Source organism: Buteo buteo, chromosome 11, assembly GCF_964188355.1.
Source record: "Buteo buteo chromosome 11, bButBut1.hap1.1, whole genome shotgun sequence".
NCBI lineage: Eukaryota > Metazoa > Chordata > Aves > Accipitriformes > Accipitridae > Buteo > Buteo buteo.
The window spans coordinates 24,538,228-24,551,920 of NC_134181.1; the positions used below are offsets into that span (position 1 = coordinate 24,538,228).

The following is a 13,693-nucleotide window of genomic DNA, read 5'->3' on the forward strand; positions in this document are numbered from 1 at the left end:
TCCACAGCAAAATCCTCATCTAACTGACAGATCTTACTTTAAAATCAAGACTTCATTCTGTATATAGCTGCTTACTGTCTTGCCTAACATGTTTGGAACCAGGCTTTGAGAGTTCAATTTTGTGTTTTTAACACAGAGCAGCTGGACTGCTGCCCCTTGGTCTCTCTGAAACCTGTGACAAGCAGTTCAGTTAGGACCTGTGAAGCCAGAAAGCTTTCTAAATGACAAGGCATTGTAGCCACCTGTGTCTGATGTAAAAGCCCATTTTCAGAAGCTTCTTGTTAGAAATGGGTGATGTTTAAACCATCTTGCTTCAAGGACTCATTGTTTTCCTTGCGAAGGGACTGGTTTCATGAACGGAGTATACACTGCTAACCTGTGTAAATGCTGCTAATAGACCATGCTGAGTGAGTACAGTGAGTGCTCAGTGTCTAAACAATCTCTGTCTAAACAACTGTCCAGGAAAGTCATTGATTTGTTAGGAAATCATTTGCTACCAGCCGGTACTACTGGAGCCTGTATTTTTTTCGGACCTGTTTCCTATACAACTGAGCGTTTAAAATTGGAAAAGGTACATGATCTTCCACATGGCCACGTGAGGGCAGGCTGCAGCCTGTCTTCATGCAGTATAGAAGTACAGCTAGGAGTTTCTCTCACTCTGCTAGCAATTTTAGGTCGTGATTTTCCACAGATCACAAAGTTGCTAGTAAGGGTGGCCCTCAGCCTCTTCTCGGTCCATCAGTGTATTGCAGGGTGACTGGGGTCTTTCATTCCAGCTACAGTGAGCACTCCAGTCTGGGTCCCATCCTGAAATCCCAGTTGGAAATGCTCCTGAATACAAGTCTGTACAGCTACTGAAGTGTGGATTGCTTCTATTCGTTGTAAAGGACAAATGTTAAAAGCAAAAAGGTGCTTAGAGAAGGGAGAGAAAAGCAAAGTGTGAGACTCGCTTGAATTAAAATATTTCATATTTCCTAATATCTCCTAATCTGGGTACTGAAAAACGTAAGCTATGAGTAGAGTTTCTTGTGATTCTGGGAGGAAACCAATGGGTCTCACCATGCTTATGGGTTCCACATCCATAGTAGAGATTCTATTTTTAGTATGTGTGCCTGTCTGGGTCTACTTTATTGCAAGGTGAGCTTTACTGTGGACTCACCTGATTGTATTGACACCACCTTCATTGTCTATAAGGAAGTTTCTGAGGGGACACTGTCATGGTAACTACCCGCAGTCAGAGGCCATTGGAAATGGACCCCAGAATTTCAGACATGAGCCAAATGCCTGATGTTTGGAGAATCTCTGAAGGTGTTGTGAAACCTTACCCTCATGACTGACCATCATCTCTCTCATGCTTGTCAAAGTGGAAGAAGCACATGCAGTGAAACAAAATAAGCTGGTGAATGCAGACCAGGTCCAGATACTTGGTAGGTCAAAAAAGACACTCATATGTTAATTCAGTAGTATTGCAGAGGATGTGGAGAAATCCATCCTTACTCACAAGCACACAAAACTCTGGGTCTGCACACACTATTTCATACTGTTTCTTGAAATTGTGATCTATTGGGAAGTAGGTAAGAATGTGAAGAAACTGGTGGACGTGACCTAGCCTTCTGCAGTCCATGGTATTTCCAAACTGCCTCTCAGTGCATCAGCTTGACTTCAATTTTTGGCGTTAAAGACAGTAGATGATCTTCCAGATGGCCACAGGAGGGCATAGTACAGCTTGCCTGTTCCTTCATAAATTACTATTTCCTGGTTTTCACTCATTGATTCTTAATTTGAGGTCACAAATTCATGTATATTTCTGCTGCCAAGTCATATCCAAGACAAGTAGATGTATTTATATAAAAAAGAGAGTCTAGCTGTAGTATTTTCAACAAGTGTGAGAGGACAGCAAGGTATATTATATCTCAGTTAGTAGCTGGGAAAGTTATAGAATGGAGAATGGTTTCTGCTGAAGTGAAGCCAGAGCAGTTTGTTGAGAGTCACCATTAAAAAACCCCTATTTTTTGGTCTGCTACCTTGAGCTCTACTTCTCTTGTGAAGACTGACTTCTTACTTTTGAGTCTATATAGTGTACAGAAGTGCCTTGTTATATACAGAGAATTGTAAACGAGTCCTTGGAGTGGAGCCTGAAATGTTTAGGTAAACTGCTCAGCATATGTATTCCTGGTTTGCATTTCCTTCTCCATCACTGGAGAAAAGTCAACTGTTGTTTTCAATTGTTACAAGGTTGGAGCCTGATTTGCAGTGCTCGTAGGGACTTTTAAGGAAAGTTGCCAGTGCCTTTCTTTAGGCAGAGGCATGGAAGAGGAGAAAAAGCAGGTCCTGCTCGTCCATCCTCCCCAGCTGCATGGTGCTGCCACTCCTCTTGTGTCAGATGGAGCGATTGTGCAGTTGTGGGAGGAGTCGGTCGGAGGAGCTGATCCGGCAGAAAACTGCGCTGCCAGAAAAGTGACTCACCGTCCATCTCCCTGTGGCTGCACATGGCAGGGCCCTTCAGCAGCAGCCTGAAGTCACTTCTCATTACATGGTGTCTGAAATCACAACCTAAGGATGTGGGTGTCGGATGGGTTTGTCCGGTTGCAGCTGTGGGCTGCAGTGGGGAGGGGTGATCCCACTGCTGCCGTGCTTCTGGCCAGACCTTTCTGCGCCCTCCCCTGTGACTCCTGCTCCAACAGCAAACCACTCATTCAGAGGGGAAGGGGCAGCTGAAATAGTAGCAGAGAAAAGGCAGAGAGGTGCCTTGAGGGAGAAGAAGCGTAGTTGCGCTATGCTGATGTTCCCTCCAGCAAACCTGCTAGCCTGCACATGGAAATGTGTTTTGAAGTGACGTGCTGAAGGGCACCACGTGTCCCGGGTGTGAGTCCAGTAGCCCTGTGACATTTGGTTTGTTTCTGCTCAGTGAGGGGATCGATAGATCCAGGGTGTTGGATCTGAGCTTTGCACAGTCTGCTTGCTTTTAAAAACATTTGCTTTTTGTCTTAGATGTGCCTCTGCGCTTCGGGCTGTTTGCGTACCACTTGCACCAAAGTTTTGAGCACTCTGTCTTTCTATCTCACATGCCTTTGGTGGACTCTTCTGTGCTGCCCCCAGAGTCGTTTGTGTCTTGCTACTGCCTCTGTGCAGTGAGCTGTGCCACCTGCCGTTGACTTCGTGTTGCTCCGCTGGGGATCCGCAGCTGGCAGGGAGGTTGTCTGCCAGGAATCTCACCGTCCTGCTCCTTTCTGCTCTCTCCTCTGCCCTGGCAAGAGGTGAGCTTAGCTGGATTTTGCTCGGTGTTTACCCGTGCCATGAATTTACAGCTTGCCAGCAAAGCTCTGTTTCACAACATCTTCAAGGGTTGGATGGTGTGGTTTTCCTTCTGCTCCTGAAGAGGGGAATGGACTGGAACAGAGTGAAACACTTAGGAGATGTGGAGCCTGGGAAGGTCTAGGACAATGTACCTCTGCTGGCTTTTTTTGTGGGGGGACTGGCACTGGCTACAGTCTTTCCAAACTCTGCTGCTCTCGTGGTGCTTAGTGCCTTGCTGACCTGTTTGAGTGTGGCAGAAAGCTGTAAAGAGAGTATGGAGGCCAGGACAAAAGTATAGGACAGGGGGATTTAAGAATGCAAGATGATGAGCAACACTTAGACATCCTGGAGCACCTCCAGGGTTTTATGGCACGGTGAGGTGGGAAGCGAGAGAACGTCCTCCCTGGAGAATGAGGGGAAGGTTGGAGGGTGCTCCCATAGTTGGGGCAGGTCTTGCATGGGTGTTTAGAGCAGACGTGGTTTTCTTGGTGAAGCAAGGTCTTCTCCCAACGCATTTAGTGCGCTGGGCCAGTCTGCACTAGGTTTTATCACCTTGTCTTGCCCATTACCAAAATTATAGCATGTTCTTCCCTATCAGGGTTGGAAGAGATTGTCAGGAAGAGGGGAGTAGTTGCAACCTGACTGTGGGCTGTCCAGTGAAGCCCACAATTGCCTGGAGCACATGTTTGTGCCATACGTCCTGCCAGCCTGGAAATTGGAATTTCCACTCTTTCTGGAAGGAGTGAAAATGAGCCTGCAGTTTTCCTTTTCTACTGCCTGAAACAAGCACCTGCCTCTGCATAGTGCAGTAATTATTTGAGAAACTGCTTAAAGCTGGGCACTGATGCCAGGTGCCAGGCTGCTCCCATGTCCACCTGTCACATGTTTAAAGTGCTGTTCTGGAACCAGAGAGCCATTAATTACAGCCCTAGTGAGACTGGCTATCTCTTCTGATGGAGATCTCCCAAGGGCTTCTTTAATGGTGCTGTCAGATGTTTCTGCATTCCTACATGGAGCAATTACTTATCCTGTGTAATTTGCCCACTGATCGAGGAGTTCTTCCACAAGATACGATGCTCGTTCACGTTCCATGGCACTTGGTGTTTTCTTCCTGCTTTAGTTTGGCAGCTGGTGGCAGCCAGGCTCCTGGTGATCTCAGGAGGGGACCCTTCTTCCAAAATTCTTCTCTCCAATACCTCAGTCCCTTTAATGGAGGCCTCTGCTGTTCCCATGGGTGTTTTGTGACAGTTTAGTCTAGTTTGTATGTAATTCAGCCACACTGGTGCCAGGCACTTTGCAGCGTTAGTGGCTGCTGTGGGGCTTTGGGTGTTCAGTGAGTGGGCTGGTGGGGAGAGTAAGTAGCTACTGCTCAGGCACTGTTTCACGGTGTCGAGTTGCCCCAAATCCTAAAGGTTCCTATTTTCCACAGGTGGGCTGACTTCCCCACATGGAGATGCAAACCTGAGAGGCAGCAGGCATGTCTTGACCTTGTAGGTGCTGCATCAGCAGGATCAACAAGGGCACAGTTTGCTTTTCCTGAGGCACCCATTCCTAGCCTGATGTGTTTTCTAGCTGTTTGGGAGCCATCAGCAGCTCCTCAAGTCTCTTCTGATGTCAGTACTGTTGGAGCCCCCTCCCTCCTCTGAGTGCTGTGTCCCAGTTTGCAGTCCTTAGGAGCTCCCAAAGTCTTCTTTGTGGGTAGAGGCACCTCTGGGCCTGGCTTTCTGAGTTGACCCCAGGGAGCCCATGATGCCTTCAGCTCAGCCCTCAGACAGAGACGTGCCTTCTGTCAGGGTCCAGGTTTCAGAGGTGCCTTTGGTGGCCTCCGTATGTTGAAACCTTGTAATTTCCAGGAGGCTGCTGGTGGGGCCGATTATCTAGCTGGACTTCTCATCCCTCGTGTGGAATTTGCAGCCACTGCACATTTGTATGGCAGGAGCCTGGGTATGGGGGATGGCTTTAATTAGCTTGTTTCTCGGCTGGGACATGGAGGCCTCCAGAGCCTGAAGAAGTCATTGGAAATCACCAGAGCCCCAGGATCAGATACAGGAGGTTGTGTTTAAGGAAAAGACCTGCATGGACCAGCAGATTTTTCCTCTAGATTGGTGGTTAGCAAGGCGGAAACAAGCTGCAGCGCTGGTCTGGCACCTCCCAAACACTTAGGAGTGATGGCTCCTCCCTTGGCAGCTTGCTTTCTCCCCCCACCCCTTTGCCTTGTATATAAGGCCCCCTCGGAGCAGCCTCGGCACAACACAGCCCACTCCAGCAAGGCAGGCAGCAAGCTGCACCTCCAGTTCCAGCACCTCTGCTCTTGGGGAGAGTGAACCAGAAGGCCTTCAGCATGGGTAAGAGATACTCTGCAGCCTCCGGGCAGCCCACAGCAGCTCCAAGCCTTGTAGCCCCATCCGGGACCTGGCTCCAGCCACTGCCTGGAGGCTGCAGACATCCCACCTTGAAACCCATTTGTGGACTGGTAGGTTTGTTCCTCTGCAGCACTGCAGGAAAGAGAAGAGTGGGACTGAAGTTTGGCGTGTTGTCCGACTGGTGCCAGGGGTTTCTATTGTCTCGCTACCGTTCTGCTTCCAGGGGCTTCTTTTGCCTTGAAAAGCTACTTGCATGTGGCTGTAGCATCCGTGCTGAGGGGAGCCTCCCCTTCTGCTGCAGAATCGTCAGGGAGACAAGAAACCAGACTTATTTTCCAGGCTAGACCTTCAATACTGACGTGGTTCTCTGTGTAAGCTCTCTCTCCTTCACTGCTGATGGGGAAGCGATCAGTGAGGTGCTCAGAGGATGCAGAAGGGAACTGAGCAGTGGTTTAATCCATGATATGCCAGGTGGCACTTGAGAGAGGATTCCTCTCCTGTATCTGTGATTTGTCAGTGCCATAACAAGACTAGATGCTGGTCACAGAGGTCCCCATTGACAGCGGGGGTGGGAGAAGGTCCATCGGGTAGGACAGAGTCTTCTTTTAGGACGTGGACGTTTCTCATTTTATTCTTCTCTTCTTCTCGAATCAGACAGATGCAGAGTTCAGTGCTACGAGTACCCCACCTGCCCGGATGCTGTGAAAGGCAAGTCCTCTTGAGCGTGGTTTGGAGTGGGTAGTGGAGACCACCATTAACCGTGTGTGTTATAGCCTCTCCAAAGGGAGAAGGCTGTAACTATATGGAGATCCACTTTTGTTCTCTTACCTCTGGGTCAGTAATGGAAGCAGGGTTGGACAGTTGACAGTGGCCAAGGAGGAAGGTCGTAGCATCCAGAAAAATAAGTTCAGTCCTATCTGAGAGTCTGTTGAAGCTTTTCTTTTCCTTTCTGGCTTGTTCATGGTGTGTTTTAAAGGAAGCTTTCTATATACCCAGCTCCCAGAGAGGAGGTTGCCTACGTGACCTGTACCTACAGGGAAACATGCATCGACCAACCTGACTTCCTGGCCACCATTGATCTCAACCCCAGATCTCCATGTTATGGCCAGGTACCTGTGTCTTGACTGTGTTTTTATTGGGCTGGTGACTAGCTGCTGGCTCTGTGCTTTATAGTGCCTCCAGATTCAGGACATCTGCTCTTTTTTGCTGGGGAAAATCAGATTGCTTGATAGCCACTCTGTCATGCCAGCTGTCTGTTTATGCCTTACACCTTCTCGTCTTCCTGCATCTTTCTGTCTCATCCACCCTGAACTGACTTTTTTCCCCTGCTGCCTGTTCATATCCTGCCAAGACCCATCTGGGAGACCCCTTGTGAGTTTTGTCATGACAGGTCTACTTCTTGCTTCTCCACCGGTATTATGCATGAGATAGGGATGTTGTCTGCTAGGAATCTCACCTTCCTGGTCTCTTTCCACTGTCTTCTGTATGCCTCGCTCTAGTTGAATCACCTCTGTCTCTGTGTCCCGGGGACAAGTTGGCTCTGACTCACTTCCCAACTCACTTCCAGAGAATCTTGGTGCTGCTAGTGAGTTTTTGAGCAAATGCTCTGAATCACCCTGTCAGTGGCTGCTCAGCATGGAAAATGGTCTCCAGTGACCCAGGTGGTTTAGGGCATCCAGCACTTCTGCAGAGTTCAGCAATTTTCTACTGTGCTGCAATGTCGGCGATGTTCTCTTATGCACTGTACCAACCTGTCTGCTGTCATCCTAAATGGGAAATTGGAGTTTGCCTGTCTCCAAAGGCTGCAAAGACACATTATCTACTGTGCATCTTTGAACTGATCAGTCACATTTAACATTTCCGGAGATCTCCTTTGGTGTGGGCAGTGGCGTTATCATCTCTATGTTGATGGTTGCATTAGGGTCCCCATTTCTCCATGCCTCCCTGTGTGAACCCTAACTCTACCTTGAGTGCCTAGGTGATTCACCGCCTGCCCATGCCCAACCTCAAAGATGAGCTGCATGCCTCGGGGTGGAGCGCTGCCTGCCCCTGCTTTGACAATACCACAACGAAAAGGAACAAGCTGATTCTTCCCTGTTTGATTTCTTCCCGCATTTACGTGGTGGATGTGGGTTCAGAGTGCCGGGCTCCCAAGCTGTGTAAGGTATGCCTGAGGTGATTCAAAGACAAGCTTCTGGGAAGGAGTTGGGAACTGGTGCTTCTTGAATAATGTAGAGGGAAGGAGGGTTCTCTCTTCATCTTCTCTTCCACCCTGATTTTAGAGAGCTGGGTCACTTTTCCCTCTCGGCTCTCTCCTTTTCAGACCAAGGAAGGCTTGGATCATCATTGCCTTCCCTTCTGTGTGCCTGTTGCATTCAGAGAGAGTCTAATAACGGGAAGTCACGCAACACACCACACCTGCCCCACTCCCAAATAGTGAGGTGGACAGACAAGCCGTTATGAGTTAGGTGTTGCTGCATTCTTGTTGTGTGTGTAGAGGGGAGCTCAGAAGCTTCTGTGCTCCTCTTGAAGGAGGAGCAGGTCCTAGCAAGCGTGAGTTCTGGGAAAGAAAGCTCCAGCAAGTGTCAGAGATTTTCAGAAGTCTCTGATGGCCAAAGGCTCTGCCAGGGAGTGTGAAATGAGCTGAGCAGTCAGAGGCTGAAGTGTGTGTGTGTCAACTTTTTTCAGACGATTGAGCCAGTGGATGTCTTCTGGAAGTGCAACAAGGGATACCTCAATATACCTCGCAGCCTGCCTAATGGTGATATTCTGATTGCCAACTTAGGAGATCCATCTGGAAATTCGAAAGGTACTTTGCCCTTTAATAACTCCATGAACAAACTGATTGGTTTGGAAGTGGAGTATGTGATATTTCGTGCATCCCCTTTTTGTATCACAGGTGGATTTATTGTGCTGGATGGAGAGACCTTTGAGCTGAAGGGGAACTGGGAAAATGAGTGTGGCAGCCCACCGAGCGGATATGACTTCTGTTACAAGCCACGCCACAATGTTCTGGTCAGCTCTGCCGGAGCAGCCCCAAAATATGTGGGATATGGATTCGGTCCTGATGACTTCAAGAAAGGTGAGGGAATATGGGTGCAAGTGCTGAGCCAGAACTCACCAAGGTGGTGGGAAGGTGTCGATGCCGTCAAAGAAAGGGCCAGAGCTGGTGAGAGGACACAGGCAGATTTCTTCCCCAATGGCCCATTTTACAGACACGGCTACAGGACGTGGAGCATCTGTCCTTAAGACAGGCTGGTTCCTGTCTTCTCCCACTGCTCCCTAAATCACCGCAGTTTCTCTGCTGATTCTGGCTCATCGCTGCCACGGCTGTCCCTGCCTGTGAGCATTTTGGGGAGGGATTAGGGTAGCCCTCCCTCTTCTGACGTGGTTTTCCTTTTCCTCAGGGGTCTTTGGGCGCCGCCTGAACGTGTGGAACTTGTCCTGCCACAGCCTCACCCAGTGCTTTGACCTGGGGGAGGACTCTCTGCCCCTGAGCGTTAAATTCCTCCACAACCCCGATGCTGCCGAGGGATATGTCAGCTGTGCCCTGAGTGGCATCGTCTACCGCTTCTACAAGTGCGAGGCAAGTATTGTGCCAGCAGCCAGGGGAGACCCGGCCGTGGTGAGCTACAGAGGGATTGAGAAACACACAGAAGAAATTTGGGGTAGCAGAGAGAAAGAAGGAGGCGTGTGGAGAGGGCAGTATCCAGACCCTGCTTCAGATGTGTGTGCTAGAATGAGAGGAGTCTGTTCTTCCACTGAGTGTGAAGGGAGCCCATCGTGACCAGCTGGGATGAACATCTGGGGGCTTAATTTGAGCGACGAAGACCAGCCTTGCTGTTGGTATCCGACGATGCTGTCCTAATTGTGTCTGCTCATAGTAGCTGGGTGCAGTAGCAGCCTTCCTCAGGCAACTTTGCCTAGCTGTGCAAGTGTGTGAGTGCAGGGGAGTGCTCTTGCCTGACCAGCCAGGAAAGCTCATGGTGCGGTGCCTGTGTTTCTTGTGCAGAGAGACAACTGGGCAGTGGAGGAGGTGATTCGGATACCGGCCAAAGACGTGACGGGATGGATTATGCCCAAGATGCCAGGTTTGTGTGCCCTGAGGTGGTGTTTCCTTTTTCCTCCGGAGCGTTGTTTTGCACAGCCTGGCAAAGCCCACTCACTGACCGCCAAAGCCTTGCTGCGTAAACACGACAGAAGGCTCGTTGGAGGGGCTGAGGGGCTGCGCACACCCCCAAGAAGACACTGCTGCCCCAGCTGGAGCCTGTGCACTTGAGCCTGTGAGATGTACAGAATGGCAGGGAGAGATGCGAGCTGGGGTTCGATGCAGGGCATGTTTTCTGTCGCTGCTGTCTTCTCTGGAGCTTTTTGTTTCTGTGCCCTAGCATTCACAGTGGACCTCATCATCTCAATGGATGACAGATACCTCTATCTCAGCAACTGGCTGCATGGAGACATCCGCCAGTATGAGCTCTCCAAAACCTGCAAGCCCCGGCTGGTGGGACAGGTAAGGCAGGAGCAGAAAGGCTTGCGCTGTTGGGTTCCTCGGCAGGATCTGGTGGTGGTTAGATGACAAGGCATCATGTCTCCCACTGCCTCGCTTACAGGTGTTTGTGGGAGGCAGTATCCTCAGAGGTGGACCCGTGGCTGTGTGTAGAGACGAAGAGCTGAAGTGCCAGCCGGAGCCCTTGGTGATCAAGGTGAGTTCCATGGCCTGTTTGCCCTCTGGTGTCCTTTGGACTTTGGCTCTGCTCTGCTAATTCTCTGCCCAGGGTTTCTGGGGTAGGTCTCCACTACGGAGGTGCCCTGTGTCTGCAGCATCTGGTAGCTTGTCTGTGTTGGGAGGGGAGGCAGCCACTCTGCTCTGCTCTGCTCCCCTGCTCCTGCTTGTGCTTGCCTGCTCAAAGAAAGAAGCCAGTAACATCACTGCTGTCTGTTGTGCCTTCAGTGCAAGAGAGTGTACGGCGGCCCTAGTAAAATGCAGCTCAGCGTGGATGGCAAGAGGCTGTACGTCACCAACTCCTTATACAGCACGTGGGACAAGCAGTTCTACCCGAACTTGGTCAAGTAAGAAACATGTGGGAGACAGGGGGCCTCTTTTGCATGGCCTCTCTGTTAGAAACAGGAAAGGTGCCTCATCAGGGGGGCTACAAGGACGCGTTTGTGTTTGCAAGGGGACAGCTCTTCCTAACACCATCCCCGCAGCTTCCTCGTGTTGAGTTTCACATTGTGAGTTGACTCACAAACATCTCTGGCTGGGCAAGGTGCAGCTGCTGCCTGTGTGGAGCTGCAGTGCCAGGCATTGGCTTGGGAGAGCCTAAGTGTTTCAGTCTGAAAGGTGGAGTGAATCCATCTATGGATCTCTGGGAGCCAGGCCACGTCTCTGCTACAGCATCTCCCAGTGTATCCACCAGAGATCTTTTGAATTAGCAAAGCAGACGATGATCTCCAACACCAAGGCAAGCTCCAGCCTGCCTGTCACATCATGCCTAGCAGATACGGAACGGGAGGGTGAAGGGCAGGATCTCTTGAACAGGACTATGGTTTGCTTGTCTGTAATAGCTGTGCTCTCGTCCACTCGCAGGGAAGGCTCTGTCATGCTGCAGATTGATGTGGACACTGAGCAAGGAGGCCTGACCGTGAACAAGAACTTCCTGGTGGATTTTGGAAAGGAACCCAATGGGCCTTGCCTTGCCCATGACATCCACTTCCCTTGTGGGGATTCCACCACCGATATCTTGGCCTAGGCGCCATGTGAAAGACTCCCTTCTTCTCTCTCTTCTGTAGTGCAGCCATTAAGAGCGTAGGGTAATTGGGTCTGGGGGTCCTCATTCATTGCTGGAGTCTAGATTTCTGCTAACATAAGCTATGGAAGCTCTGCCTTGGTGCGAGGGTTTGGTTCAGGCCAGTGAACAACGACACAGGCATGTTTTCAGTGCAAAGCAATCCCTGGGCGTGATTCACAGAGCAGAGCCCAGGGCGATTGCTCAGATACAGACACGTGCAGTGCGCACAGTGCCTTTCGGCAGACATCTGCATACCCACCGTGCCTTGCCTCATTGCTACAGGCCTGTAGGGCACCTGCCTTGATGTCCCCAGCCTGTTAGCAATCGCTGCCTAGTACTGGGGCCGGTAGCAAGGTGTTGGACTCTCAGTTATGCTTCGGGGCTTGTTCACCCTTGAAAACTAAGGCAGAAGAAAGTGAAGTGCCCAGTTTGTCTGAGTTACTGATCTTCAGCCAGGACATTCCTGGATAGTCTTCCCTGGCACAAGAGCCCTCTTGGCTCGCTTCTCACGTGCTTGGGTCGGTATGCATTATAGCTGAAGGAGTATGAAGTGCTTTATTTCAAAAAGAGGTGCCTGTTTCATGACACTGGTTTGCTCTTGTGTTCTGTTTTAAACAAGAATAAAATTGTTCTTTGCATCAGCTGGATCTTCACGTGTCTTATTTCACTGAAGCCTTTCTATATTGTTTTCAGCAGTGGTTAATGATTAGGTCAGGGTTTTAGAAATCCCTATGACAGAAACACTGCCTGGTCAGGAGTGCCTGTTAGTCTTCCTGAAACCCAAAGGTTGCAAAAATGTGGATCTAATGTGAATCCTTACAAATTTTAGCTTTTTCCATATTTACCTCGGAAGAAAAGATCTTCGCTTTCTTTCTTCACACTTCCCATGGACAAAAATATTGCTACAGCTCTCTTGTGCCGCCTTAATGGTCCCAGGAGAAAAACACTTCCTTCTGGAGAACAGTTCCATAGCTCCAATGAGGTGTCCAAGAGGTCTCCAAGGGAGAAGTTGCCCCCTTGGGGGTCCTCTTCTCACTGGCTAGAGAGGACGACATTAGACGAGGTCTTGAGTTTCAGGAGGTGAGAGGCATCCCTGGGGCGCTGCTTGAGGGTGACACCCCGTTCTGATCCTCCAGAGCTGCCTTGTTTGAAGGCCTTCTCGGGGGATGTCCCTGCTGTTGAGGTGGCTTTGGAATGAGCCTTATCTCACCTGCCCTCAGACCCTGCAAAGCCTCTATCTCAGTAGAGGTGCCTCCTCCTCTGCCTTGGCTGGAGGGAGAGTCTGGCCAGCAGACATCCCTACGCCAGCATGTGGTCCAGGTGGCTGGAGGTAGCTGTGCCGAATCCACCCTGGAAAGCCCTCCCTGGGGTGGGGCCAGGCACCATCCACCTTAATGCAGGGAAGAACCCCCTTACCGAATGGCCATCTTTATGGGGTTGATCAGAGAGTCTGCTGTCCCTCACACTATCGACTGACCGCCCTCTCTGACTTGCAGGTGGTCGCACAGCAAGGCGAGGACTCAGCCTGGGCTTTGAGCTGCAGCTGGACCGCGAAGACCAACAGGCAACGGTGCAGAGGTGACCCAGCAACTGGTTCCACCATCAGGCCATGCTATGCCCGAGCTGGATGGATGCGGCCATGTTTCTGCTGGTATGAGCGAATGCCTTTGTCCCCTCCAAGGCCTGTTCCCAGCTCCTTGGGTCCTGATTTCAGTGTTTCAGGTCGTGTGGGCCTTTCCTCACGCTTGCGCATGAGTTACCCCGAGGAATGTGGAACGCGGTGCATCTGCAGTGGCTGAATGTGCCTTACCTGGGGAGATGGTGAATTGGGGTGGCTGAAGTTGGATGCTTCGTCTGTTCCCTCTCGTGGTTATTTGGAAGATAGGCTTCTCCCTGGTGCTAGCACCCGCCAAGTCCTTCCCAGCTTCCAACAGCTTCCCAAAAGTGCTTTGTTCTGGGGTACAATCTGGGAGGGAAGATGGCATTTCATGAGTAACTGAAGGGCATTCTTAGACTGCACTACTCATTAACACACCAATTTAAGATGAGGCTTGTAGCTGGAAACTAATGTCTTGAAAAAACTTGCTGACAGTGCAGCTGTTGTGAGTGCTCCATTCTGCCCTTGGTCTTCTTTTCAGAGGAACCTTCAATTTTCTGTCCCCTTCCAGATAGCAGCAGAGGCAAGAAATAATCCCAGCCTATAGTCCACTCTAAGCAGCAGAAGACCCACACATTTGATCTCCT

General features: G+C 50.3%; 1 protein-coding gene across 2 annotated transcripts; it reads left to right on the forward strand.

Annotated features, from left to right (window-relative positions):
* Positions 1–5,525: 5,525 nt before the first annotated feature.
* Positions 5,526–12,090, forward strand: LOC142036929 (methanethiol oxidase-like). 2 transcript variants are annotated; one of them, XM_075040691.1, is made up of 12 exons: positions 5,527–5,642; positions 6,315–6,368; positions 6,657–6,769; positions 7,639–7,824; positions 8,349–8,469; positions 8,560–8,742; positions 9,068–9,250; positions 9,677–9,751; positions 10,049–10,170; positions 10,271–10,363; positions 10,612–10,730; positions 11,248–12,090. In XM_075040691.1, the coding sequence occupies exons 1-12, from the start codon at positions 5,639–5,641 to the stop codon at positions 11,408–11,410; spliced, it is 1,416 nt and encodes a 471-aa protein (XP_074896792.1). In that variant the 5' UTR covers positions 5,527–5,638; the 3' UTR covers positions 11,411–12,090. The 2 variants fall into 2 exon arrangements, with proteins under 2 accessions (XP_074896793.1, XP_074896792.1); XM_075040692.1 differs by lacking the exon at positions 7,639–7,824 and having other exon boundaries at positions 5,526–5,642.
* The last annotated feature ends 1,603 nt before the right edge of the window (positions 12,091–13,693 follow it).